Source organism: Eublepharis macularius, chromosome 6, assembly GCF_028583425.1.
Source record: "Eublepharis macularius isolate TG4126 chromosome 6, MPM_Emac_v1.0, whole genome shotgun sequence".
In the NCBI taxonomy this organism is placed as follows: domain Eukaryota; kingdom Metazoa; phylum Chordata; class Lepidosauria; order Squamata; family Eublepharidae; genus Eublepharis; species Eublepharis macularius.
In genome coordinates this window covers 4,748,223-4,776,029 of record NC_072795.1, presented here as the reverse complement: position 1 = coordinate 4,776,029, position 27,807 = coordinate 4,748,223, and the positions used below count along the sequence as shown (strand labels likewise).

Here is a 27,807-nt window from a genome sequence, read left to right as displayed (position 1 = left end):
ACTGTAGTGAAATTATACTCCTGGAATTCCAATCACTAAACTCCAACAGTGTGCATACTTTGGACCTACAAATTTACACAAATGCTCAGAAATGCCGAGCGTTGTCATTTCCAAGCACTTGATATGCTGGCTTAGGCAAGAGGCAATATTTAGACTGTCATTGCTGTCTTACTGCTTGGGCAGATTGATTGGCACCTTATTTCCTTGAGTAAGAAATGGCTGTGACAACCATTCGATAAGCCGTGTGCTGGGCTTCCTTGTCAGGTAGGTTCATTGAGCTTGTTGCTCACAGTAAGTGGAACCTGGAAAGGTACGCAGAAGGGCTGAATCAGGAACAAAAAACTCATAGGGAGAAATACGTTTTTTTTTAAAAAAAATGAAAATTATACAATGAACTATGTTACATTTCTCACAAAGTATTTAGGGTTTTCTCACTGGCTGGGATTCTTTATAGCAGTTTAAATACATAGCGCATCTGCAAGTGATGACTGTATCAGGACTGGTCCCCTTTCGGACCAGTTATCAGACATATGTAAGCAACTGGGCTCAATCCATCAGGAAGTTCTCTTGCAGAAGCACAACTGAATACGGGCTTGCATAGAAGAACTTCCTGACAGACGTTGTCCTCACTCGGCCTAAAAGCTGTCGCAGAATCAGTCTGGAATATTTTCAAGATCACACAAAAACAAGCGTGTTTTGCGCAAGGGAGAATCCACAGGTCTGAAGAAGCAAGTGCAGCTGGTTTCATGGGTCTCTCCGGAACGACGACTCCTTCCTGACGTTCTTCTCTTGGCCTTAGTAGTAGAAACAGCCGAAGGCAGCCGCCACGCAGAACAGGCTGTCCTGGGGAAACCAGAGGAAGGAGGGTCAGGGAGCAGCACGGCTCGCAGGCAGAGCAGAAAGGAACTTCACAGCCTTTGCTACACCTTATCTGACTAACACCTTACACTTAGAAGGTAGGTGCCCCCCCCCCCACGTCAAGGCCATATTACCGCCACCACATTTTCATATAACACACTGGAGTGGTCAAAGCATCCTGCAGCCGTAAGTAATCACATTGTAATCTTTAAGGCAGAGTCAGCAGAAGTACATTAGAAATTCAAGAAGAGCACTGCTGGATCAGACCAGCGGTCCATCTAGACTAGCACCCTGTTATCTAAAGGTCCCATCCTTGGCCACTGTTCCCAAGCACTGGTGCACAGCCACTCGAGACCCCTAGCAGCCCTCTTGGGGGTCAAAGACGTTCACTTGTTGAGACTTCCCAGTCTCTGGCTTCATTCTGGGAGCATTTGCACACATGTGGCCAGTAACTCTAGACGCAGGTTTAAATATAAGTTGTTTATTAAATTCACAAGAGTGTTGCAGAGCAGGAACCACAGAGCAAAAGGCAATGAAAATAACAACAGCTTGCCTAAGCTTAGCTAAAACAATCTGGCTAGACACAAAACTTGCTTTCTAACTTGCATTCTCTGACAGAGCTTCCAGGTTGCTCATACTCACAAACAGAAAGTGCAAAACCATGCCAGGCACCCCTGGTCATCTTAGGGCCTGACATGGAGCATAGTCTCTCACAGAATGGTCTAGCGAGCTGAGCCGAAGCGTGCATTCTAAAGGATCCCTTATATATGTATGTATGAATGCATGTTGAGACTTAGGTCTCGAGCTGCTGTGAGACGCCGTATTTTCTAGGGTAGTCAGCTAATCAGGGTACACTTTGATATAAGCATTGCCAGACATGAGGAAGCGCAGAGGGCAACCCGAGCTGATACTCCTCTCCGCCCAAGGGCATCTTGCTTTGGACAACAGACTGCAGGCGCAATGAATAAGAAGCCTGCGCATTCCTCTCCCAGGGTGACAAGCCAGAACTGGGCCTGTGGAAATTTACGGGCCTGAACCAAAGTTGCTCAGGCTAGGGCATATGGATTGTGTGTCTCATGCAGCAGCCAACCAGTTGCCCTGGAGGGCCAGCGAACAGGCCACGGAAGCCAACACCTTCCCTTGATGTTCCTTCTTGGCACGAAATGTGGAGGGATCTTGGTTAGCAGCCACCGGGAGACCTGTCCTCCATAAATCTAACCCCTTTATAAAGCCTCCCCTGCTTCTGGCCATCACGGCATCTACTGCAGTTGAGTTCCACCATTTAATTAAGTAAAGAAATACTTCCTCTTGCCAAATGATGCAACTGTCCATGTGGCAATTCAGTAGAAGACCTTCTCCATTTTTGGCCTGCCCTTTATATTCAGATCCTACGTACTTTACACTCTCTCTCTGATTCAGATAGTTTATATGCTATAGGGGTGGGCAAACTGTGGCTCGGGAGCCACATGCGGCTCTTCTAGACATATTGTGTGGCTCCCGGTGGTCATGACCATACATTTTATTTTTAGTTTTCCTCCCTCCCTTTCCTCCTTTCTTTCCATGTCTTTCATATTTTCAATAAAAATGTTGGGGTTGCCGGGTCTGACTCAGAAGATACCTAGGGACTTTGGGGGTGAGGCCTAGCAAGGATGTGACATCACTTTTGTGATTTCACTTCCAAGTCAAAGGTCAGGTGATGGCTCTTCCCAAGCTCCATCCCTTCTGATGTCACTTCCAGCATACTGCACCAAACCCCACCCCTTCCTGTGATGTCACTTTGAGGACACTCCCCCAGACCCACCTCTTCATATGAAGTCACTTCAATGCATCATGTCTTGTGGCTCTCAAACATCTGACGATTATTCTATGTGGCTCTTATATTAAGTAAGTTTGGCCACCCCTGTATGATGTGGATTCCTCTGTTTTTGATAAGATGGCTCTTTTTGCCCTGGCCACCAGGAAAATTAGAGCAAGTGTAGTAGTCTCCAAGAAAGCATTTAATAGAACTGAATGGTAAATTTTGTATTCGACTGGGAATTGAGACATTTTTAAAGATGTCTGTAACCCCCAAATTTTAAGTTTTTGGTTGTAAGTATGTTTAACTTGTAAAGGCCAATCGCCGTATACAATAACATTTCTACCCACCTACTTCCTTTTGCCTGTCCTAGATCTATTGCCCGTCAACTTCATTGGATGCCCTAAAGTTTAAGCTTTTGGGGAGAGGAGGAAAAAACGCTCTGTCTAATCCCTATACTCTGTGCATAATTCTATAAACCTCTACCGTGTAGCCCTTTAGTCAGTTTAAAAGGACCAGGCAGGACGTGACGTGAAAGATCCTGGAGAGCTGCCGCCAATCCGAGTAGACAACCACTGACCTTGATGGACCAGTACAGCAGCTTCATGTGAGACCTCCTGAGCCGTTCCACTATGTAATGTGTACAGTGTGCGTGTGTGTCTGGGAACTGGCCCAATTGAAAGTAGCAGCCGCACACGGAGGAGCCAGCAACAAAGACAGCCAGTCAGGGAGGCAGCGGTGGGTTCCAGAAGATGCCAACGGAGAACGCTCCCCGTCCAGCATTTATTGCAAGGGGTTCCTGAGCCAAACTGACTAGGGTGAGAGCTCAGCCTGAAGGGGGCTTGCTCTATACCTAATGGGCTGTCCACAAACACTACCGGAGCTGGCAAGAAGTCTCTCATTCACCTCAGGACAACTCCCACCCCACCTCTCTCTTTCTCCTTTCACGGCCTTCTCCACACATCTTTCCCTGGTTGTTTTTGACATAGTCCCTTAGTCATCATCACGCTGGACTAAGACAAAGTCCAGGTATACGATGCTGTATTTCCACCTCTTGTCAGGCTGGCCACACCCTTTCTTCCCAGCGACTTGGTTGTTTTGTAAACGTCATGGGGAAGGGACTTGCCTTTTCTTGCTTAGGTTTTGACATAAAGCTTCCTGTCTATCAATAGCCATCAGCAGATATTCAGTTCTGGCCTTGGGAACAAGATATTTGTCATCAACATGTATTGGGAGCATGTGTGTTCCTGGGATTACGTTCAACTGTCAAAGTCAATCAATCTTTATTACGGTCATAGACCACACATTAGTAGCGTACAGCCTACAGTCAGGGTAAGTCATATTATTTACAAATCTATTCACTAAAATTTCAGGGTACAGATTCTTAAATATTTAAAACCTTAAAACCTGAGTACCTAAGACCAAATTGTTAAATATTTAAATCCTTAACATTATAAAATATTTAAATATTTCCCCCTGTAAAATACTTCCTAATCCGTATGGCTTGCACAGCAAAATTTGCCACCTTTAATGTAATTTCATGGTCCTTATCGGCTAAAAGCTTATCTACGTTCAACTGTGCAGTCGCTGTCTGGTGTGAATTGGGCAATGTGTAAATTTTCCATAAAGGTATAGCTTACATACATAAGCCCCGTGGCGCAGAGTGGTAAGCAGCAGTACTGCAGCCCAAGCTCTGCTCACGACCTGAGTTCGATCCTGGCGGAGGCCAGGTTCAAATAGCTGGCTCAAGGTTGACTCAGCCTTCCATCCTTCTGAGGTCGGTAAAATGAGTACCCAGTTTCCTGGGGGTAAAGTGTAGATGACTGGGGAAGGCAATGGCAAACCACCCCATAACAAAAAGTCTGCCAAGAAAACGTTGTGATACGATGTCCCCCCATGGGTCAGTAATGACTCAGTGCTTGCACAGGGGACTACTTTTACCTTTTACCTATAGCGAACACACAAGCCCATGGAAAAGTCACGTGCTGCCCAATGCAAAACAGACAGCAACCACCTGATACTTGTGACTGGCCATATCCTGCTTCATACGAACATACCTGAACAACATTTGCAGAGGACTAACAGCATTAGTTAAAAACAAAAAAACAAAAATCCTATAAACAGGTGGGGAACTGGCTACTTAGCAGTGCACTTTCTTTTTCCTGCACAGCCTTTTGGGGACGACACTTGGCCAGAACAGCAAATTTCACTCACGTTCATGAAAACATCCTGAGCGTAGCTGTCTGTGTCTGCATCCCAGAAGCATCGGGCAGCCATGCTGAAGAAATAAACAGGGAACTTGTCCGTGAACAAGGAAGAAGAATCTGGCAAAGACAACCATCAATATCTGAACAGGTGACAATTAGTGACCATTTTCTTCCCCCAGTTCTCCTGATCTATGTAAAGCACTGGAGAAAAATCAGAATGTAATTGTCTGGAGGAAGAAAAAAATGAGCGAGGATGTGTATAGCAACAGTACAGACAAGATAACAACAACAACATTTGGTTTATATATCACCCTTTAGGACAGCTTAATGCCCACTCAGAGCAGTTTACAAAGTTGTGCAAAAATGGAAAAGCACAGAATTGCCTTCACCTGAAGACTGGATTATGAAAATGATGGCATTGCGAAGATGGCTAAACTTGCAGCTTTGATCAGAGATAAAAATAAAACATTGTCTATTTCAGGGCTTTTTTTCAGGGGGAACGCAGTGGAACGGAGTTCCGGAACCTCTTGAAAATGGTCACATGGCTGGTGGCCCCGCCCCCTGCTCTCCAGACAGAGGGGAGTTTAGATTGCCCTCCGCACCGCTGGTGCGGAGGGCGATCTCAACTCCCCTCTGTCTGGAGATCAGGGGGCGGGGCCACCAGCCATGTGACCATTTTCTCCAAGGGCAACCCACTGAGTTCCACCACCTCTTTTCCCAGAAAAAAAGCCCTGGTCTATTTTTTTGCCTAATTGGAATCCCCATATTGACTTTCTGCGTGACAGTGATCAATGCTATTGAATATTATGACAAGCGTTGTGACAAAGAGGTTGGTTTCTTCTTTGTAGACGCTGAAAAAGCGTTTGACAATTTAAACTGGGATTTTTTGTTTGCCACTATGGAAAAGCTACAATTGGGAGAAAGATTCATCAGAGCAATTAAAGAAATTTATAGAGACCAGACTGCAGCAATTGTAGTGAATGATGAACTGACCAAGAAATTGACGATTAGTAAAGGAACAAGACAAGGTTGCCCGTTATCTCCATTGTTGTTCATTTTAGTATTGGAGATTCTGATGATACAAATACGACAAGACGAGGAAATACGAGGAATAAAAATAAAGGACTATTCATACAAGGTTAGAGCATTTGCAGATGACATAATGTTAATTGTAGAAGATCCATTGGAGAACATGCCAAAAGTGATAGACAAGATCAAGGAGTTTGGTGACTTGGCAGGTTTCTTCATTAACAAAAAGAAGTCAAAGATATTATGTAAAAACATGACTAAGCAGAAACAACAATTGTTAATGGAAACAACGGACTGTGAAGTAACTAGTAAGGTGAAATATTTGGGAGTTGAGCTGACTGCAAAAAATATAGATTTGTTCAAGAATAATTATGAAAAATTATGGACTCAGATAGAGAGAGACTTGATCAAATGGAATAGACTGAATTTGTCATGGTTGGGCAGGATTGCAGCAGTTAAGATGAATGTGTTACCAAGAGTAATGTTTTTGCTACAGACAATACCAATCATCAGAGACTCTAAACAATTTGAAAAATGGCAGAGGAAAATATCAGATTTTGTTTGGGCAGGCAAGAAGCCTCGAGTGAAAGTAAAAGTTCTACAAGATGCAAAGGAAAGAGGCGGAATGCAACTGCCCAACCTGAGACTTTACCATGATGCAATCTGCCTAGTTTGGTTAAAAGAGTGGATGACATTAAAGAATAAGAAACTATTAGCCCTAGAGGGATATAAAAATTTTTTTGGATGGCACGCATACCTATGGCATGACAAAGTAAAGGTCAACTCGATGTTCCTGCATCATTTTGTAAGGAGAAGTTTATATACAATCTGGAAGAAGTACAGAATTTACCTACAAGAAGGAACCCCTTTGTGGGTGGTTCCATACGAGGTGATAGATCCGAGAGCTGTTGATAATGAACAACAATGTTTAAAGTACAAAGAAATAACTAAAACTGAAGTGTCTAAACTTAGAATAAAGACGCAAGAGGAACTATCACCGAACTACGATTGGTTCCAGTATAGACAGATCAGAGATTTGTATAACTCGGACTCTGTAAAGGGAGGTATACGAACAGAGAATTCGGAACTAGAGCAGACCCTTTTTAAAGAGGACAAGAAAAGAATATCCAAGGTATACCAAGTACTGTTGAAATGGTATACCGAGGATGAGACAGTTAAAACACAAATGGTGAAATGGGCTATAAATTTTAATAAAGAAATAACAATGGAGGCATGGGAATACTTGTGGAAAACTACAATGAAGACAACGACATGTATTAATATTAAAGAGAACATTTTCAAAATGATTTATCGTTGGTACATGACACCAAAGAAGATTGCGCTAGGAAACTTGAACACTTCTAATAAATGCTGGAAATGTAGAAAGCATGAGGGCTCCCTCTATCATATGTGGTGGTCGTGTGAGGTAGCTAGGCAGTTCTGGGGGGAAATAATAAGAGAAATGAGTGAAATTTTACAGTTTCAAATAAATAAGAACCCAGAACTCCTGCTGCTAAACTTGGGAATGGAGGGAATCCCAGCCCACCATAGGACGTTGATATTTTATATGACTGCAGCAGCTAGACTTTTGTATGCGCAGAAATGGAAAGTACAAGAAGTGCCAACTATTGAAGATTGGATCTACAAATTGCTGTATATGGCTGAAATGGACAAGATGACAAGAAAACTGAGAGATCTGGACTCAGGGCAGTTTAACACAGACTGGGAGAAGCTGAAACAATATCTGGAGAAGAAGTGGGAGGTGGGAGGAAAACTGTGGCAGTTTGAGAACTACCGAAGTACAATAAAAGTATAAAAGAGAGGGGTGACTTTACCGGGGGAGGAAGAGAAATGTGAATTTATAAGCAGTTAGATTAATTAATTGATTGAGATATATATAGATATGTAAAGGTTAATTGATAGAATATTGATAGAGAATAATTAACGGTTTAAACATGAGGATTGAGTAATTAACAATATTTTTTTTTACTTGATAAGACTTATATGCACCAAACTGAATGTATAGAAGAGTTAAAATGACTGACTATGTGATGAGTTATATAGAAATACTATAAAAAGAAGAAATGATTAATATAGAGAGAACAAATCAAATTGTTTGATTTAAATGTGGGAAATTTTTATGGTTTATGATATACAGAAATATTCAAAACTGGAAAATGGGATAAATTGTTTATCTAAAGAAGTATAGTTTGGATGTATAGTAAGTAAAAGAGGTAAAGATGTACTGCTTAATATAATGGAGAATATATATTTGTTTTAGATAGAGGAAATTAATAGAAGTAAGGGAAAAGGGACAGAGGGTGGGAAAGCTGTTGGAAGTCAACAAAAGGGGGGGAAAGGGAGGGGGTTAGAAACGAAAAATTAGGGGATAATTGAATGCAATGTAATGTAAAAATATTAATGTTCTAACCCAATAAAAATTTTACAAAAAAAAAAAAAAGAAAATGGTCACATGGCTGGTGGCCCCGCCCCCTGCTCTCCAGACAGAGGGGAGTTTAGATTGCCCTCCGTGGAGGGCAATCTAAAGTCCCCTCTGTCTGGAGATCAGGGGGCGGGGCCACCAGCCATGTGACCATTTTCTCCAAGGGCAACCCACTGAGTTCCACCACCTCTTTTCCCAGAAAAAAAGCCCTGGTCTATTTTTTTGCCTAATTGGAATCCCCATATTGACTTTCTGCGTGAAACAAGGAAAAATGATTTGGTGATTTGTGGCTTTGATTTTTAAGAAGATAAATCTGGGAAAAAATAAATAGAAGGGAGGCAGTAGTGGAAAAGAAAATTTTGGAGAGGTTAAATCTTAAGTATGATGTTTGTTAAAATAAGATTAGTGTTGTAGAAAAGTCCTGCCGCACTTAACCACTACACCAAACTGGCTCAAAAACTGAGCATTAGCTACACCAAATCTCTTGAGCTATTCAGTAGCTCTGGATATCGCTGATATATAATGCAAAAGATCACAAAACCATTTGTTGAGGAAATGTGATTGTTTATTTGGTAAGAACCAAACTTACTTCACTCCTTCGCCCCTCTGCTCGCCGATCACCACTTGTACCACTATTTTGTATCGGAGGAATCCTTTTTCTAAAAAGGGAGAGAAGGGAACCAAACTGATTAGAAAGAATTGAGAGATGCCCTCCTACGTATTTGTAGCAAATCCAAAAGACTAGCTGGAAATAGAACATCCATGGTGTGTGTGTGAAAGAGAGAAAGACGAAGGAGAGACGGAAGAAGAAAGAGGCAGAATCCCTTAGTCATGTCCGTCACCTTTCAAGGCGTTTCGGATTTTCTCTGATAAAAATTTGGTGATTGAAGGGATTTCCTCAGGGTTGTACTGCACACCAGCTAGCTCCTCCTTTAACACCTCATGGATGCACTCTTTCACGACAGGAGAGCGGAATCTAATTGGAGAAAAGAGAAGAGCACAGGGTTAACTGGGTATTGTTTATATGTACCCAGCCCTCCAATCAGCAATACATTTAAGAGTACAAGACAATCTGTGAGGAACGTAGCAATCTAAATTTTGCTACCAGGGAAACACCAAAAGGAGAGAAGAGTCCATGTGATGGCAGGTTGTAACCACCACACATTCATATCAGCCTTAATAAATTCATGTCCGCCTTTATAAATAAATAAATAAATAAATAAAATAAGGGATTCCCCTCCAAAGTCCCAACTTCCAATGACAGCCAACTCCCATCCTCTCTACCTTCCATCTGCATCTCAAGTCAGCCTCTCCACCCACTGCCCCTGTGCAACAGTGTTACATTGGCTTGTTTTTTACTTTGCAAGCCTTGGGGCCTAAGTCTCTGCATTACCTACACAGGTTCCCACCAGTTGTACTGTGCATTGAATGTCAATTGCTGTGAGCCACTTTGAGACTTGAACCTGGCCCCCCGAAACAGCACAAAAATATAACAGAGCCGATCTTTTTTTAAATACAAGCATGAACACATTTGGAGAATCTTGTAAATCAAAATGGACACAATCCAGCCAAAGCTATTCAATTTTCGAGTCACACAGGAGTCACTGGAAGGAGCAACAGGCACGAGCTTCAATGTTTTCTGGATACTTCTGAATGTATCTTATGAAGGGAGCTTTGACTCTTGAAAGTTCCTACCCTGAAATCTAGTTGGTCTTTAGGGTGCTACTGGAAATCTTGCTCTTTTGCTACAAACCAACACAGCTACTTACCTGAAACTGTTTTCTAGTTGGAACCAATAAGCTTATGGTAGAAATTTTTAAAAGGCGGGAAGTGTTTCATGAGGCCATCCTAAGTAGATTGGCTCTAAAGTAGTTCACACAAATCAACAATACCAATGACAAACAAAGCAGCCAGCAGTACACAGTCACTCCTGTCATGCCCTGAGCCCCTGCCTTGCAGGTCACCAGTTCGAATCTCACCTCGGCCCAAGGTTGCCAACCTCCAGGTAAGGCCTGGAATTCTCACTGAACTCCAACTTTTCTCCAGTCTACAGAGATCAGTGATGGGGAATTTTAAACCAACACTCTTAGCCAATTGTAGATTTCCCCACGTTATTACTTGACTGAGAAAACAACTCAAGGCATAAACTTGTGAATCATGGAAAAAAGGTTTATTCGCAATAAGCCTTGATAGTCGAGTTTGGTAACTGAATGCATGCAGAAAGGCAACGTCACCTGCATTTTATACCTTTCAGACACCACAGAAAAGATTGTATATTGTTCATAAGATCTCATATAGTTCCGTAAACAAACAAGTCAAAGTACATGATCTTCTGGAAAGTGGAGATTGACAGGTCACAATCAGCAATTAAAAGAACATGGTAAGAAGAATAACATTTTCTGGCTGGCACCATTCATTACAAAACATAACAGGGAAATAATCCTTAAGGCTGGGATTGAATATCTCCGGATATAAACACATTTTAACTTTCAGCGTATAGTGGCTGTGCCCTTTTCATGGCCACCATAGCAGAATGTCATAATTACTGCAAGAACAGAAAATACAAAACAGAGGGTATAAAGAAGAAGTTCCACACAGACTTTGACCAGCTCTGATTAATGCATTTGAATTGAAATTCCCTAACAATCAGCTCCGCTGGAGGAAATAGCTGCTTTGGAGGGAGGCATCATATTCCATGCTGAGCTCCCTCCCCAGGAATTCCCCAACCTGGAGTTGGCAACCCTTCCTCTGCCAAGTCTCTCCCCCCCCCGAGTTTCTCTGAAAGGGGGAGGGTGAGAAAATATGCGACTGGCCCACCTTGCAAAATTGTTGTGAAGGCTACAAAAGGAGAAGGCGGCGTGCAATGCATTTTAAGCACCCAAAGCCTCCTTTATTAAAGTCAGCACACAGACTGTGCAATCCTATGAAGAGTTACTCCAGTCTACGCCCATTGATTTCAATGGAGGCTTAGAATGGTGTAGCTCTTGATAGGATTGCACTGAAAAAATAATTTAAAAAAATACTTTAATCCCCGCCCCGCACTGACTTGTGGCGGAAAGCCGGCCGCAGGCTGTACGCGCGACCCGAGCTGGAGGCGCTCCCCGGCGGCTTCGAGGCCGAGGTCAACCTCGGCTCCGCCATAGCCTAGGCCGCGACCTCGGTCCCGCTGTCACCATAGCAACGGCCCAGGCCGCCGCGGCCACTTCCGCCATGAGAGACCGGCGCGACGTAACCATAGAGTTAAAAAAATCGGTAGAGAGACAATTCAGGGCGGCACTTCCGGTAAGCGTCATAGAGATGGAACCGGGACCCTTTTGTTCTGCGGAGAAAGGGAAAGGCTAGAAGGGCCTGGTCCTGACAGACCCTTCCCAGTTTCCGTTCAATGTCCAATACTAAGGACAAGGCCCTGCCATCATAGAGGTTGAAGTCCTAGAGCGACAACACTATGCTTCGTGGCCAACCGGGAGCTCTCAGTTTAAGATCGGAAGTTCGCTCTGTGGGTCTCTCTAGTCTTGCAACTTTATGATTTCGGCATGGCTTTTGGGCATTCCCTTTTTACGCTGAGGTGGAGTGCTTGTGGTGGACATCATACATTTAATAAATTAATTAAAAGCATTAATTTAAGGCATGTCTTGCTTTGATTAATTAACAAGGCATTTCTTGGTTTGATTAATTAATTACTATATTTCATTTAAGGCATTTCTTGCTTTGATCAATTAATACATTTAATTTAAGGCATTTCTTGCTTAGATTAATTAATACGTTTGATTTAAGGCATTTCTTCCTTTGATTAATTGATTAATACATTGAATTTGAGACATTTCTTGCTTTGATTTAATGTGAGCTGTTAAATCAGATTTTAAAAAACGAATGTTCTGTTGCTTTATGTTCCAGTGCTAGAAACTGCCTCTGAACCCTGCATATCCAAGCATAGTAAGCGTGCAAACGTATTTATTAACATTTTTTAAATTAATGTCTTAAATAAATACAATAAGTATGCTACCAAATATTCCATCTGATGTCTTAGAACATGGATTTATCCTAGTGAGCTCCAAGCAATGCATACGGCATCTTACGCTCACAAAGCTGAATCCCACCCACCTGACAGTGTGATTGTGGTGGGGATAATAACATACTTTGTGAACCGGTCTGAGTGGGTGTTAAGTTGTCTTAAAAGGCGATATGTAAATCAAATCTCCTCCTCCTCATATAGTCCTAATAATGATGGATTATATTTGACTTGTCAGGGGAAATTTTGAAACATCATAAAAACTTTTGCACCCTGACTTGGATGGCCCAGGCTAGCCCACTCTAGTTAGATCTTGGAAGCTAAGCAACGTTGATGTTAGTACTTGGAGGGGAGACCCCCCCAAGCAGGTCCCCGGTCATTAGGGAGAGGCCAGCAATGTCAAACCACCTCTGTTGGTGTGGAAACCCAGTGGGGTCACCCTAAGCCACCTGTGACTTGAGGGCATGTGGCACAAGCAAAACTGAATTCACACCATGTTGGTATTGCAGCCATTCCCATCTGGATTCTCCAGCATGAACAAATCAGTCCAGTTTCCAATCAGTGCTGTATAATACAACAAGAATGCAATGTCTAATGAGGCGTAGATACAGCAAAGCAGGGGAAGCATCAGTCCCACTTTTGGCAAGCGGGAAGCGGGGGTGGGATATGATACTCAGCCACTCTAAAATTCTGCTTTTCATCACTGTCTCATATGGGCAGCTGCCATTTTTACGAACCAGAGACAGAAATGGCATCACAATATCCAGGAAGTTATATCTCTAGAGATGGTGTTGGTCTCCAGTTTTTCCCCAGCTCTGTAGTGTTCAAGACCAGAAGAAGCCATCAGTACATGAGGAGGGGAAAATAGGCCATAGAGATTGCAACAGGGTTTGTGGAATGCCCCTCTCGCTAGGGTTGCCAACTCCAGGTTAGGAAATTCTTGGAGATTTTGGGGGTGGAGCCTGGATGGGTAGGTTTGGGGAAAAGGAGGGACCCCAGAAGGGTATAATGCCATAGGTGCCACCCTGTAGCCATTTTCTTCTGGAGAACTGATCTCTGTTGTCTGGAGATCAGTTGTAATTCCAGGAGATCTCCAGCCACCACCTGGAAGCTGGCAACCCTACCCTCTCCCCTCCAGGATTCTGGTATTCTTTAACAGCATTTCCCCCTGAAATGTGACCTACACTTCAAGGTTGCTCTAAGTGGATTGCTCTACAGGCATTCAGAATTTGGAAGCCTATCGAAAAAAATTTCCAAGCAATATGGTTTCCTATTGTGCAATTTTTGCAGGAAAAAGAAATTGTTTCTTCTAACATTCATTGTCAAGAACTATTGAATTTCTAGATGTATAGAACTCCTTAGGAATTGTTATATTTTGGGTTTTGTATGGTTATGTTTTAATGTGGAATACATTTATTATAATTTAAAAAGGAAGAAAAAAAAAAGAAAAGATATACCAGTATCAAGATACTCAGACAAGAGCCTTGGCAGAAGTGACGCGAGGTGGGTGAGCAAGGTTAGTTATAGGGGAACGTTGCCGCCCCTGGGAAAAGGAGACCGTTAGGGTTTTGGCGCGAAGGGTCCAGGACCCGGGGGAGTTGGGAGAAGAGGGGAATGAGCTCATCACAAATCTCAGGGAGGCCTGGCTCCGGCTGGTGCTCCAAGGCCATGTTCTCAGGCCGGTGCGGGAAAGCGAAAGCAAAATACCTGCAGCTATCGACTACAGGAGAATACACATTATGGATGACAATTAGTGTACTCTAAGAGAATCTATGGTAAATTGTGGTGGGTTTGCAGTCGCCCCGGAGGAGGTCTACGGACGAAAGAGCAGGCAGTGTCTTGCCGGCCCTGGTGTTGGGCGAATAGGATACGCCTCTTTGGCTGTTTGAACTTGGCACACACCTCCTGAAAGAAAGAGAAAAAAATTGAAGAGGTTACTTAAGAACTTACTGGAGTACTTACCTTGGGCTCACCTTTTGGAATACTTACCTTGGACTGTTCTAAAGTATGGGTTTGATCATTTGAATGGACTTATATGGACTGAGAGATTATTTCATGAAAGCGGTCTGAGCTTGCATGGTTTGCTGTTTAGTTAGTTGAATACACTTGGTTAATTATTCTTGTTCGTTGAGTAAAGCAATGCTTGTTGATTCTGTGTAGAGAAAAAAATGTATTCATTTAGCTTTACAATAATTTTTGATTGGGTTTTCCTTCACTTGTAGAGGTTTCTACTTTTCAAAATTCAGTATTGACGTGGGGGTTCCTCTGCTTTGTGTACCCATGTTCTCAGGCTGGCCGGGAAAGCGAAAGCAAAACTCCAACAAGATAAGCTGTTGACAGCCAAGTGGCAACTATGTTCTCATGACACATTCTCAGAGGTTCAGAACATTAGACATAAATACAATCATGGCAGATATGCAGGGGTGTATCTGACACTACCTGCTTCCTTGTGGAGTGGGGGTACATTCAGTTGCTGCTGACTTTGGGCCTATGGGATGGTGAGGCTCGGAGCTGGTTGCCCAGTGTGGCCGCTAGTGCTTGCAGATAATGATCCTCTGCAGTCCTGTAAATAATAATAATAACAACAACATTCGATGTATATACCTCCCTTCAGGACAACTTAATGCCCACTCAGAGCGTTTTACAACATGTGTTGTTATCCTCACGACAATCACCCTGTGAGGTGGGTGGACCCGAGAGAGCTCTGAGAGAGCTGTGACTGACCCAAGGTCACCCAGCTTCAAGCGGAGGAGCAGGGAATCAAACCTGGCTCTCCAGATTAGAGTCCTGCTGCTCTTAACCACTACGCCAAACTGGCGGCCTTACACTGATTCAGACCCGGGTCCCCCTGGCTCAATAGTCTCTCTCCCATCAGTTACTGGCTCAATTCAAAGTATACAAAGCCCTTTATGGCCGTGGCTCCTCACCACCTCTCCTCCTCTCCTCCACCATGACAGCTACACTCATCTGAACAGGGCCTTCTGCAGGTGCCACCTTGAACATGGGCAAAATCAACAGCTGCTCATACACGTGCCTTCTCTGTGGTGGCCCCTACCACCTGGAATAGCCTGTCTGAAGTGGACGACAAAGCTCCCACTCTTCTGACTTTCTGCAAACTATGCAAAACTGAATTATTCAAGAGGGCTCTTTTGCACAGGTAATAGTGTTGTGCTGTACACAGCGGTTTAGAAAGCTTCTTGGGTAAAGGTTTAGAAACTGTGATCTATACTGATAATTATCTTGAGCTGCCTGTTGCTATAAGTAGGATCCATCTGTGTAATTTTTGCATCCTTTAACACATCACATTAATGCTTCTGCTTGACTTCAGTTCTGTTTGCAGATTTCTGTTTGGTTCCAGGTTTCTACAATCCAACTCCTATTGCATAGTTTGTTGGATGTCTCGTCCTGTTTATTGTATTGGTTTACTCTGTGTTCTGTCTTGAATCTCGCTGAGAAAGGTGGACTGTCCTACTATATTATTCTGTAAACGGGTTTCTGACGACTCACTGGGATCCCAAGGCACAGGCGCGATAGTGCGCCCCTTGCGGGGATAAGGGACAGTCGCTCTGGGCAGCGCTTACTGCCTTCCGCAGCTGATCCAGCCCACACGGGGCTGAAATGGAGAGCTGCTGGGCGGCTGCCTACTCAGGGGCTGGAAGGCCAATGGAGAAGCGCTGCCAGGTGGCCTGAAGGCACCTTCCGCTGAGGCATGGGACTGCCCTGCCTGGCGGCGTGCTGCACTATGGGACTGCCCTGCCCGTTGTGGTGTGGCCCGGCCTAGTGGTGCACTGCAAGCCAGTGCTGCCTTGTCCAGCCCGTTGCAGCGCAACCCAGCCTGGCAGCACGTTGCAACGTAGGGCTGCCAGGCCCATTGCGGCGCAGGGTGGCTCGGCAGAGGAGAGGCAGAAGAAGGCCGCCACCCCCTCCCTTGCCCATGGATCAGCTGGCCGGCAGGCGAGGGGGGCTGCGGCGGAGCACTTGCCCATCACATCCCCCCCCCGGCAGGTGGGCAGGCAGAAGTCTTTCTCCTTGCCAGCTGATCCGCGGGTCCAGAATTGAGCCGCCAAAGAGCGAGCTGCCCACCGCCCTCTGAAGCCCTGCCCAAGCTGTGGACAGAGAGGGAAGGGCGAGCCGCCAGCTGGAATCTGCAGCCCCGTTTGAGCCAGGGAAAGGGGAGGGAAGGTGAGCTGTCCTGTCAGCCTTCCTTAGCCCACCTGCCTGCCTGCCCTTCCATCCCCCCTCCTGTCTGACAGCCCTCCCCAGCCCCAGGTTTCTAGAGCCCGTTATATTTTTTCCCACAACAGGCTTTCTTGCTAGTAAATAACATAAACAAATAAGATAGATCAAGATGGGTAGCTGTGTCAGTCTTTCTGTAGCAGAAGAAAAGAGCAAGAGTCCCGTAGCACCTATGAATGAATGAAATCCTGCCCTCAAGTCATAGTTGATTTATGGCGACACCTGGTGGAGTTTTCATGGCAAGAGACTAACAAGACTAACAAAGTTTGTGGTAGGGTATGAGCTTTTGTGAATCACAGCTCACTTCTTCAGATACCAATAAACTCCAAACAAATAACTGGAGATGTCGGGAACTATATAGGTAGCCGGTGTTCCTGTTGTTTTCTAGTCTGAATTCCCTTGCTAGTCAATGCTGGTTATTCAAGCTAAAAACACAACCCTGTCATATCAGACTGGAGTTCTATCTAGTCCAGCATCCCTTTTCCCAACTGGTCATCCAAGTGGTTCCGGCAAGCCCACAAACAGAAAGGGAGGCGATAGCTTGTCCTTGGAGTGGCCCCAGCTATTGGTGTATTTGGAGGTATACTGCTATTGAACAGGGAGGCTCTATTGGAAAGTCAAGATTTTGAAGGACGTTCCATTTCTAGTCCGGAAACGGCGTTTTAAATATAAAAAGTTTGCAGCTCTTCTGAGGGACCATGGAATAAAGTACAAATGGTTATTCCTGGAAGGAATATGGTTCAGATATAAAGATCAGGCCTATAAGATATTATCAGAAGATCAAGTAAAGGATTTTGAGAATAAAAACCCAGAACTCTGCTGCACCAAGAACGAAGAAAAGGAGGAGCCGGAGGGGGGGGAGGAGGAGGAGAGCATCGCAACAGCAGTTGCACAGAGAGAACTGCGTCCGGGACCTAGAAGGGGGAGGAAAGTTTAATCAGAATTTGAAATGTTTATTCTCTGTATGATTAACCACTCCATCATTATTCTATGGAGCTATTTTTGTATTATGACAGTATGAAGGGAAACATTGAAGTGTAGTGTTTAGTGTTTGTAGTTCATTCCCCCCCCTTTTCTTTTTCCACCCCCCTTTGTCCCTTCCCTCTCCCCTTTCCTTGTGATAGTCTGGTGTAGTGTTTTGTAGTTATGAAAAATAAAAAAAAATTATATAAAAAAAAAGAACAGGGAGGCTCTATTTAGCTGCCCTGTTTCATGGCTGTTGAAGGTGCAGGAGCAGAGCTGTGTGAAGAAGTAGTCAACCTGAGATTCAGTGGTTCAGATCAGACCCAAGTGGTCCCTCTTTGGCCCTCATCTGAATATGCATGCGCTGGTTTAGCAAGAAGGATTCTGCCAAGATAGGTGATCTTGCGCTGCGATAGCAAGCAAAGCAGCAGAGCGACAGTCACCCCGGCCTGTTTCACCGCCCACTCTTGATGGTCCGTGGCAACAATCAGGGGGAAAGAATCTTTTATCAAGTCCGGAATCTTTCTTGAGTAACTTATAACTGGCCTGTGGAGCCTCACTGTTTCACATAAAAGTGGCTTTCTTTTTATTGAAATGATGATTGGGAGAAAGCGTAGGGTGAAAATCTTGCTGAGCGGGTAAAAAGTTCTTGGCGGCAGGCTGGGGAAGTAAAGCCGTTGCTGGCTTTTTCAATTCTGTTTTGATGCAAAACCTCAGATGGAAAGGACACGATTACCATTTTTGATGTATGCTAATGTCACACGGGAAGGACAGACCTGCATCATTCGTCATTCTCTTTGCCCAGGAAGCTTTGAGAAGGACGTTATCAGCACTCTCTCCAAAACAACAATTCCAGGGAATTGTTCAGGGAATCCGAGAGCCTTAACCTCATATGTTTGCTGTACAGTTATGCTTGCTGGTTCTATCTGTCCTATTTTTTCTCCAGGGAGCTCAGAGGGGTGGATATGCTTGTCTTTTCTTCCATTTCTCCTGCACAACAGCCCTATGAGGTAGGCACCAAGCAAGGTACAACATTGGCACCTCATGTACCAATGACTACGTCCCAGTCTGGCCTCTGTAGCAACACTTGTGCCAGACCAGTGGCAATGTGCCACTGTGTTCCCAAGAGGGAGGGCCTGTTGCCCCCCTGCACTGGTTGCCAGCTCCAAGTTGGGAAATTCCTGGAGATTTGGGGAGGGGGGGTGAAGCCTGGATAAGCTAGGGTTTGGGGAGGGGAGGGACCTCAGCGTGGTATAATTCCATACAGTCTACCCTTCAAAGCAGCTATTTTCTCCAAGAGAACTGATCTCTGTGGCCTGGAGTTCAGTTGTAATTCCAGGAGATCTCCAGCTACCACCTGGAGGCTGGCAACCCTAGCTGATTATCAGGACTAAAGAGGAAAAAAACCCTGCGATGTAAATGGGCTCACGTCCCAATAAATTATTCTTAAGCAAACAATCAATAGGATGTGCTATAAAACTACAACATTTATTTCTTTAGTCCCATATTCATTATTCCACTTAGAACAAGTGACTGGAATAATACAGCCTCTTCTATATGTATATAAAAGAATAACACTTCATTATACCTTCACATCTATCAGTTAACACTTCACAGACCTTTCAAAGTCTTAGACCGTAGATCCTCTATGCACTAAACATTTGCTTAAAAACACTCATGTGTTACAAGGTCGTAAACACCATTTCCCCCCCTCTTTAGTAACTTTACACCAAGGTCCCTTTTGTTTGTAGGATTATCAGGACTAGGTTGATCCCTTGCTACACACCAGTGCCTTTCTCGTGGCGCTCCCGCCCCCCCAGCTGTTTTTTTTTAGTGGTCTGTCCCTGCATCTGTCCCTGTTGCCCGGAGATGTAACATCTAGACATCCTGGAAAGGGAGGTGAATCCCAAAGAGTGGCCGTACAAGTGATTTAAGCGAGTTAGATTTTCACAAAGGCAAAATCAGGGTTGTTGTGGTTGTCCAGGGACAGGGGCCAGAAAACAATAAGCAGGCGTCTTCTTTTCCCTGTGTGAAATGCAGAGATCATTGACCAGGATGAAGCATCTTTCTGTCTATTTGATAACATGAGATATTTATTTATTTAATATTCATTTAAATGTATAACCCGCTCTCCCCACTCTTGTCCTGCCTGGCCGGCAGCCAACTTTCACAGAAGATCGCTTTGGAAAGGGAGTGAAGTACGGCAGGCCGGATGGTCCTCTCTCCCCCTGCAACGTGGCTTGCTGACAAGAGTTGCCAAAAAGTTCGTTATCTGCTCCTTTTTTGTTTTCGGTTTGGCTGCTGTGGGGAGTGGTCTGCACCTCCCTGCGGGCTGGATTGCTGACCCCATCCTAGATTATTGCCATCTGTAGGCAGGCAACCCCCTCCATCTTTTTGGCACTGCTACGGTTCCCTTTTTGCTTCTTTCTCCAAGATTATTATTATGGCTTCTGGGAAGCTTATTCCTCCAAGACCACCATTTTTCATGGTTAGAGTAGTTTCTTGAGAGCATATTCCTTCTGGTTTATTGTGGCTAGAATGGCTTACGTAGAGGATCTGACTACCTCTTTAAAAAGACTAACCTATTTTGTTTCCCTGCTCAGGTGTCCTCTCACCCTTGAACCTTTTTCACTATTTTGCCTTTTTCTGTGGGGTGGATGGATTGTGAGAATCAGGGCTGTCATAGCTGTGAGATATTTGGCCTACAGTTACTACTATACTTGGACGCATAACAGCAATATTTGAGTCCGGGAACATATGTTTATTAATTGAAAGTCCTAGCTGTTGCTCATATTTACTCGCACCGCATAATCTGCCTTGGGTTTAAGTGAGCAAGGTGGACAAACTCACACACACACACACAAGTAGGAAGCTTGTATTTGATTAAGGGAACTTTGAAAACTTCTACCCTAGTTGGTCTTTACGGTGCTACTGGATTCGAATCTTGCTTTTCTACGGCAGGCCAACATGGCTATTCCCCTGAAACGTGAAAACATAGGCATTTTATCCTTGCGCTTCCCTTAAAAATTACCAGATTGTTCCAGATTCTGATGTTAATGATGCCAATTATTTTGCTTTGCTTGTTTCAGTTCTGTCTCTATTGGCCGAAACAGACAGGATTCCCAGAAATCAATGAAAGAACCTACTTTTAAAAAAGTTAGTATCAACTGGTTGTGCATGTGCGTGCATGGAGGGAGGGGGTAATGCCTTTCTCCCCATTCCATTTTCCAGGCAAAGCATGGACACTATTCCCGTTCTGCAGTTACTCCATTGGCTACCCCTTAGTTACCAGACTCAATTCAATGTTTTGGCTATCATATACAAAGCCCTTCATGGCCTTGGCCCCTCGTATCTGTGGGACCGCCAGTCTATGCTCTGCCTTGTCAGCTTTGGTCATTTGAGCAAGGTCTTTTGCAGGTGCCCCCTTGCAAACAGGCAAAATCATCAGTTGCAAATAAGCAAAACTATCAGCTGCCTGTACATGTGCATTCTCTGTAGTGGCCCCCACCTAGGGTTGCCAGCCTCCAGGTAGTGGTTGGAGATCTATCTCCTGGAATTACAACTAGTCTTCAGGCCACAGAGATCAGTTCACCTGGAGAAAATGGCTACTTTGGGGGGTGGACTCTATGGAATTATGCTATGTCAAAGTCCTTTCCCTCCCCAAACCCCACTTTCTCCGGGTTTCACCCCCCCCCCCAGATCTCCAGGAATTTCCCAACTTGGAGCTGGCAACCCTACCCCCACCTTATGGAACGGCCTGTCTGAAGAAGTCAGAAAAACTCCTGCTCTCTTGTGAAAAAGCAAATTATTCAGGAGAGCTTTTTTACACGGGAAGGAGAGGGGTACTGTAAATGAGGGCCAAGCTACAAGTGACGAATGACACTTGAATGGCAAGTGGATTGAGTGGAGGGCAAGTGAACAGGGAGAAATATACTTGCCATTCAAGTGTCATTCGTCACTTGTAGCTTGGCCCTATATGATTCAAAGAGATGCTTCAATAAAGAGTCAGGGATTGTAGACTATATGTAGGAGGAAATTTTATTACCCCTCGTTTGCCAATTTTGAGGTTCCCTTTCTCTCTTTGTCTGAATAATAAATCAAGGCTTCAAACTTGGTGATTTTAGAAGCAGAAAAGCAGAAAAAAAATCTCACATAATCCTAATGCACACACTATTACAGTAGGGTGCATAACAATAAGTTGCCAGCACCTTCATTTATACCTTTCCAGCAATACAAGACAATATTGTTTACAGTACAAAGGATCTTACATAGTTTTATAAACAGTTAGGCCTTCAGATAATCAAATCAAAGTAACATCAGCAACAACAACATTCGATTTCTACACCCATTCAGAGCAGTTTACAAAGTATGTTGTTATTATCCTCACGACAATCACCCTGTGAGGTGGGTGGGGCTGAGAGAGCTCTGAGAGAGCTGTGACTGACCCAAGGTTATCCAGCTGGCTTCAAGCGGAGGAGTGGGGAATCAAACCCGGCTCTCCAGATTAGAGTCTGCCACTCTTAGAAAGGTCACTGTAATAAAAAAACACTGCACGGCACCATTATGTTTTATAACATAATGTTAAGGGATTTTTCTGACCTTTTACCTATATGAGCTATTATTGAAGCTGCTTTCTTACACAAGAGGCAATTTCTGCCTCGATGGGTAAATTCCTTCTCTCAGATAAAGCTGCGGGTCATGAATGATGAACCTAACATTTCTTTCGTTTTCATTTTCTTTTGGGCCTTGGAGAAGCAGTCTCTTAGGTTTTATACCCATAACAAAAGTATGGCTCCAGATATTTAAATATGTTTAGTCTACAAGATCTGATTTGTCCTGTCACTTAGGCCTGTTGGTGCCATGTTTCCTAGAGGAATGTACTTCTGAAAAATTATTTATATTAACCGTTCAGCTTATATTCTGAATAGCAATTATTCTTTAAACAATTACAGCTGAAAGGTATAAAAAGTCCCCCAATAGAACTAGTCTTTACACATTTTTACCAATGTGTCATTCATGGGTAGAGATGGGCACGAACTGGGGAAAAAATGAACCGTGGGGTTCATGGTTTGTCACGTTTCACAAGCCATGAACTTTCACGAACCTGCCCCAGTTTGCGAACCAGTTTGTTTGGTTCGTGAAAACATCAATTCCGGGTCAGCAAATTATCACTTCTGGGTCAGCAGAAGGTCTGCAGAAAGCCCATCCCCTGTTGCCTAGGAAACTGATTGATCAACGCCAGGCTGTCTGCAGTGACGAACTGAAAAACGAACCAAATGAACCAGCCTAAAGTTTGTGGCAGTTCGTCAGAAATGGGTTCTGACAAACTGCCGGTTCGTGCCAAACTTTGGTTCATATTTCGTTTGTGCCCATCTCTAGTCATGGGTTTTATCAATATAAAGCAATAAACCCATATTCCTTTGAAGATCACTGCCTTTGGTGTCTTGATTTGTGTAAAGTCATTGGCTGTAGGGGGAATATGAATAAAATGCATAGTACTTCAAATATAATCCTCTTACATGTAACATAGGAAGGAACATGCCCAAAGTCGAGACTAAAAATTATGGACATAATTATAATTTTGATGTGCAATGAAAATTACTTGCAGTGTTTGTTGTGCTTTTTCGAGGCCTTTTTATTGCTATTGTTAATTGTAGGAACAAGAATGGTCAGCAAAAAGAATTCATTCACAATCATAAATAATCTGGATCAATGGATTTTAACTGGTATACAGATCCAGAGGAGTTAGCCATGTTAGTCTGTAGTAGCAAAATAGAAAAGAGTCCAGTAGCACTTGTTAGACTAACCAACTTTACTGTAGCATAAGTTTTCGAGACTCACAGTTCTCTTCGTCAGATGTATGGAGGGTAAGAAGAAACGGAAGTGTTTCTTCTTACCCTCCATGCATCTGATGAAGAGAACTGTGATTCTCGAAAACGTATGCTACAGTAACGTTGGTTAGTCTTACAAGTGCTACTGGACTCTTTTCTATTTAACTGGGGACTTCCCCCAAATTCTCTAACACTATACTACTGCGTACTGCCTGTTAATGTCATTTATTGTGTCAAATTGCAGATGTTTTGTTTTGACATTGTTTCAGCTCTGTGTGAGATTTCAGCTTCTCTTCAGATTTCTGCAATCTATATCCTATTGCTCTATTCATTGAATGTCCCGGCTGTTGATTGCATTGAATTAGACTGTGTCATCTCAGCGAGAAAGGTGGACTATAAATAACGTAAAGAAAGGAAGGATTTTCAGAATAGATGTATGTGTACTTTGTCACAGTTTCCACTCTCTGTATTCCTCCCCCCCTTTTGCAGGTGCACATTGATAAAGAAACCACTGCACAAAAGATCCTCTTTTCACTATGTGGAACTGAACATGGTGGAAGATGACAACTGGAAATAGCAAGAAACTGGGCAAAGTCAATGTTCTGACAAAATCAGAAAAAGTTGGATTGCTAGAGCCCCCACTGCAGTTCCAGAAGCCAGTTCAGGTAATTCAGAAGCCCGGAATTTTGAGGAAGAATTAGAAGAACGCTCGAAACATCCGTACCCCAGTGCTCAGGGAGTTAATTTTCAAGTAGGGACTGGGAGAGAAGTCAGGTTGCCAGCTCCAGCTTGTGAAATTCCTGGAGATTTTGAGGGTGGAGCCTGGTGAAGGTTGGGCTCAGGAGAGGAGACACCTCCGCAGGGTATAATGGCAGAGCGTCCACCCTCCAAAGCAGCCATTTTCTCCAGGGGAATGAACCCCTGTCATCTGGAGATCAGTTGTAATTCCAGGAGATCTCCAGCCACCACCTGTAAATTGGCAACTAGGGATGTGCGTTTCGGCATTCAGAATGCCGAAAGAATGCCGAAACAAAAGTGTTTCGGCTTCTTTCAGGGAATGCCGAAACGTTTCGGGGAATCCCGAAACGTTTCGGGTAGCCGAAAGAAAAAAGCCGAAACGTTTCGGGATTCTTTCGTCTTTCATTCGGCTTTTCAATGGGAAAATGCCTCCGTCTTCCCGGACGTCTGGGGGAGGCATCTTCCCACCGAATAAGCCCAAAATTGGTGGGGACCTTCCTCTAACCCTTCTCTAACAACCACCCAAGTTTCAGACAGATTGGACTTTGGGGGGCCATGTTATGGCCCCCCAAAGCAGGTCCCCCCATCCTCCCATAAAGGAGCATCTTCTTCATTATTTCCTATGGGGAAAAAATGAAGAAGCAGGCTTCCTTTGCCAGGGGTGGCATTTTGCATGCAAAATGCCCCCTTACCCTCAGGGGCCCTTCTCCCACCCCTCCTCCCACCCCCCACCAAGGCTCAGCCTGCTCCCACTTGGGGGGGCCATTTCATGGCCTCCCCAAGTAGGTGCTCTAATCTCTACCACTGACAGCTGGGGGAGGCTTGTGTTGCCAGGGGTGGCATTTTGCATGCAAAATGCCCCCCAACCCTCTGGGGCCCTTCTCCCACCCCTCCTCCCACCCCCCACCAAGGCTCAGCCTGCTCCCACTTGGGGGGGCCATTTCATGGCCTCCCCAAGTAGGTCCTCTCAGCCCCTAAATTCCACCCCTTACAGCTCCACACAAACCCAATTCCCCCCAGCTGCCACACACAGACCCAAATCCCCACATTAGCCCCTCACAGACCCAAATCCACCCCCACCTGCCCCACACCCATAACCCCAGGAACAGGCTGGCAAAGGCCAGCCCTCTCCCTTTGTTCCCTATGCTGGGAACTTCTAAACTCTCTTTCCCTGGGCAATTCTGCACAGCCCAGGGGTGCCACAATGGTGGGCACACTTCTGAGTGCCAGCTGGTCCCTGTGAAAGAGCACCTGAACCACAGACACCCTCCCTCAAATTCCCCCACCACCTACAGAGATGGCTGGCCAGCCAGCCCCATTGTTCCCTATGATGGGAACCAACTGCACAACAAAGAATAAAACAAGAACAACACAAACTAAAGTTTTTTAAAAATTATTTTCTCCCTTCCAAAGTACAAGTAGGCAAAGCATTATGACACATAACACCAGCAGTCCCCCACACAGAAAAATAACACAACTCACTTAACATCAGAGAATCACAAAGCACGATTCCTGTCAAAAACACTTTATTTCTTGAACAGCTTTAGGCTACACAGCAGGGGGGGAACACCAAAGGGCATGGCAGCAGTATCTTACACAAAAATAACACAACTCACTTAACATCAGAGAATCACAAAAGCACAATTCCTGTCAAAAACACTTTATTTCTTGAACAGCTTTAGGCTACACAGCAGGGGGGGAACACCAAAGGGCATGGAAGCAGTATCTTACACAAAAATAACACAACTCACTTAACATCAGAGAATCACAAAAACACAATTCCTGGCAAAAACACTTTATTTCTTGAACAGCTTTAGGCTACACAGCAGGGGGGGAACACCAAAGGGCATGGAAGCAGTATCTTACACAAAAATAACACAACTCACTTAACATCAGAGAATCACAAAAACACAATTCCTGGCAAAAACACTTTATTTCTTGAACAGCTTTAGGTTACACAGTAGGAGGGCACAAAAGGGCATGATAGCAATGTACTACAAAAAATAATACAACCCACTTCACCGTTTTTGACAGCAATTGTGTTTGTGTGATTCTCTGATGTGAAGTGAGTTGTGTTATTTTTGTGTAGTACACTGCTTTCCTGCTCTGTGGTGCCTTCCTACTGTGTAACCTAAAGCAGTTACAGAAATAAAGTGCTTTTGACAGCAATTTTTTGGGGTGATTCTTTAATGTGAAGTGAGTTGTGTTATTTTTGTGTAAGATACTGCTTCCATGCCCTTTGGTGTCCCCCCCCTGCTGTGTAGCCTAAAGCTGTTCAAGAAATAAAGTGTTTTTGACAGGAATTGTGCTTTTGTGATTCTCTGATGTTAAGTGAGTTGTGTTATTTTTGTGTAAGATACTGCTGCCAAGCCCTTTGGTGTTCCCCCCTGCTGTGTAACCTAAAGCTGTTCAAGAAATAAAGTGTTTTTGACAGGAATCGTGCTTTGTGATTCTCTGATGTTAAGTGAGTTGTGTTATTTTTCTGTGTGGGGGACTGCTGGTGTAATGTGTCATAATGCTTTGCCTACTTGTACTTTGGAAGGGAGAAAATAATTTTTTAAAAACTTTATTTTGTGTTGTTCTTGTTTTATTCTTTGTTGTGCAGTTGGTTCCCATCATAGGGAACAATGGGGCTGGCTGGCCAGCTATCTCTGTAGGTGGTGGGGGAATTTGAGGGAGGGTGTCTGTGGTTCAGGTGTTCTTTCACAGGGACCAGCTGGCACTCAGAAGTGTGCCCACCATTGTGGCACCCCTGGGCTGTGCAGAATTGCCCAGGGAAAGAGAGTTTAGAAGTTCCCAGCATAGGGAACAAAGGGAGAGGGCTGGCCTTTGCCAGCCTGTTCCTGGGGTTATGGGTGTGGGGCAGGTGGGGGTGGATTTGGGTCTGTGAGGGGCTAATGTGGGGATTTGGGTCTGTGTGCGGCAGCTGGGGGGGAATTGGGTTTGTGTGGGGCTGTAAGGGGTGGACTTTAGGGGCTGAGAGGACCTACTTGGGGAGGCCATGAAATGGCCCCCCCAAGTGGGAGCAGTCTGAGCCTTGGTGTGGGGTGGGAGGAAGGGTGGGAGAAGGGCCCCAGAGGGCTGGGGGGCATTTTGCATGCAAAATGCCACCCCTGGCAACACAAGCCTCCCCCAGCTGTCAGTGGTAGAGATTAGAGCACCTACTTGGGGAGGCCATGAAATGGCCCCCCCAAGTGGGAGCAGGCTGAGCCTTGGTGGGGGGTGGGAGGAGGGGTGGGAGAAGGGCCCCAGAGGGTTGGGGGGCATTTTGCATGCAAAATGCCACCCCTGGCAACACAAGCCTCCCCCAGCTGTCAGTGGTAGAGATTAGAGCACCTACTTGGGGAGGCCATGAAATGGCCCCCCCAAGTGGGAGCAGGCTGAGCCTTGGTGGGGGGTGGGAGGAGGGGTGGGAGAAGGGCCCCTGAGGGTAAGGGGGCATTTTGCATGCAAAATGCCACCCCTGGCAAAGGAAGCCTGCTTCTTCATTTTTTCCCCATAGGAAATAATGAAGAAGATGCTCCTTTATGGGAGGATGGGGGGACCTGCTTTGGGGGGCCATAACATGGCCCCCCAAAGTCCAATCTGTCTGAAACTTGGGTGGTTGTTAGAGAAGGGTTAGAGGAAGGTCCCCACCAATTTTGGGCTTATTCGGTGGGAAAATGCCTCCTCCAGGCGTCCTGGAAGACGGAGGCATT

The 27,807-nt window shown here is 44.7% G+C and overlaps 1 protein-coding gene across 1 annotated transcript; it reads right to left on the bottom strand.

Annotated features, from left to right (window-relative positions):
- Nucleotides 1–354: 354 nt before the first annotated feature.
- On the bottom strand, nt 355–11,550 carry DYNLT2B (dynein light chain Tctex-type 2B). The gene is made up of 5 exons (XM_054983504.1): nt 11,379–11,550; nt 9,175–9,308; nt 8,922–8,991; nt 4,868–4,931; nt 355–843 (listed from the first exon to the last, which is right to left on the bottom strand). Exons 1-5 carry the CDS (start codon nt 11,471–11,473, stop codon nt 796–798), a joined length of 411 nt encoding a protein of 136 aa, XP_054839479.1. The 5' UTR covers nt 11,474–11,550; the 3' UTR covers nt 355–795.
- Nucleotides 11,551–27,807: the final 16,257 nt, after the last annotated feature.

Coding starts and splice junctions, on each gene's coding strand:
- DYNLT2B (XM_054983504.1), bottom strand. CDS start 11,473: ATGGCGGAGCCGAGGTTGACCTCGGCCTCGAAGCCGCCGGGGAGCGCC. Junction 9,309..11,378: donor CGGCCGGCTTTCCGCCACAA/GTCAGTGCGGGG, acceptor TTCTCCAATTAG/ATTCCGCTCTCCTGTCGTGA. Junction 4,932..8,921: donor CAGAGGGGCGAAGGAGTGAA/GTAAGTTTGGTT, acceptor TTATTTCTTCAG/CATGGCTGCCCGATGCTTCT.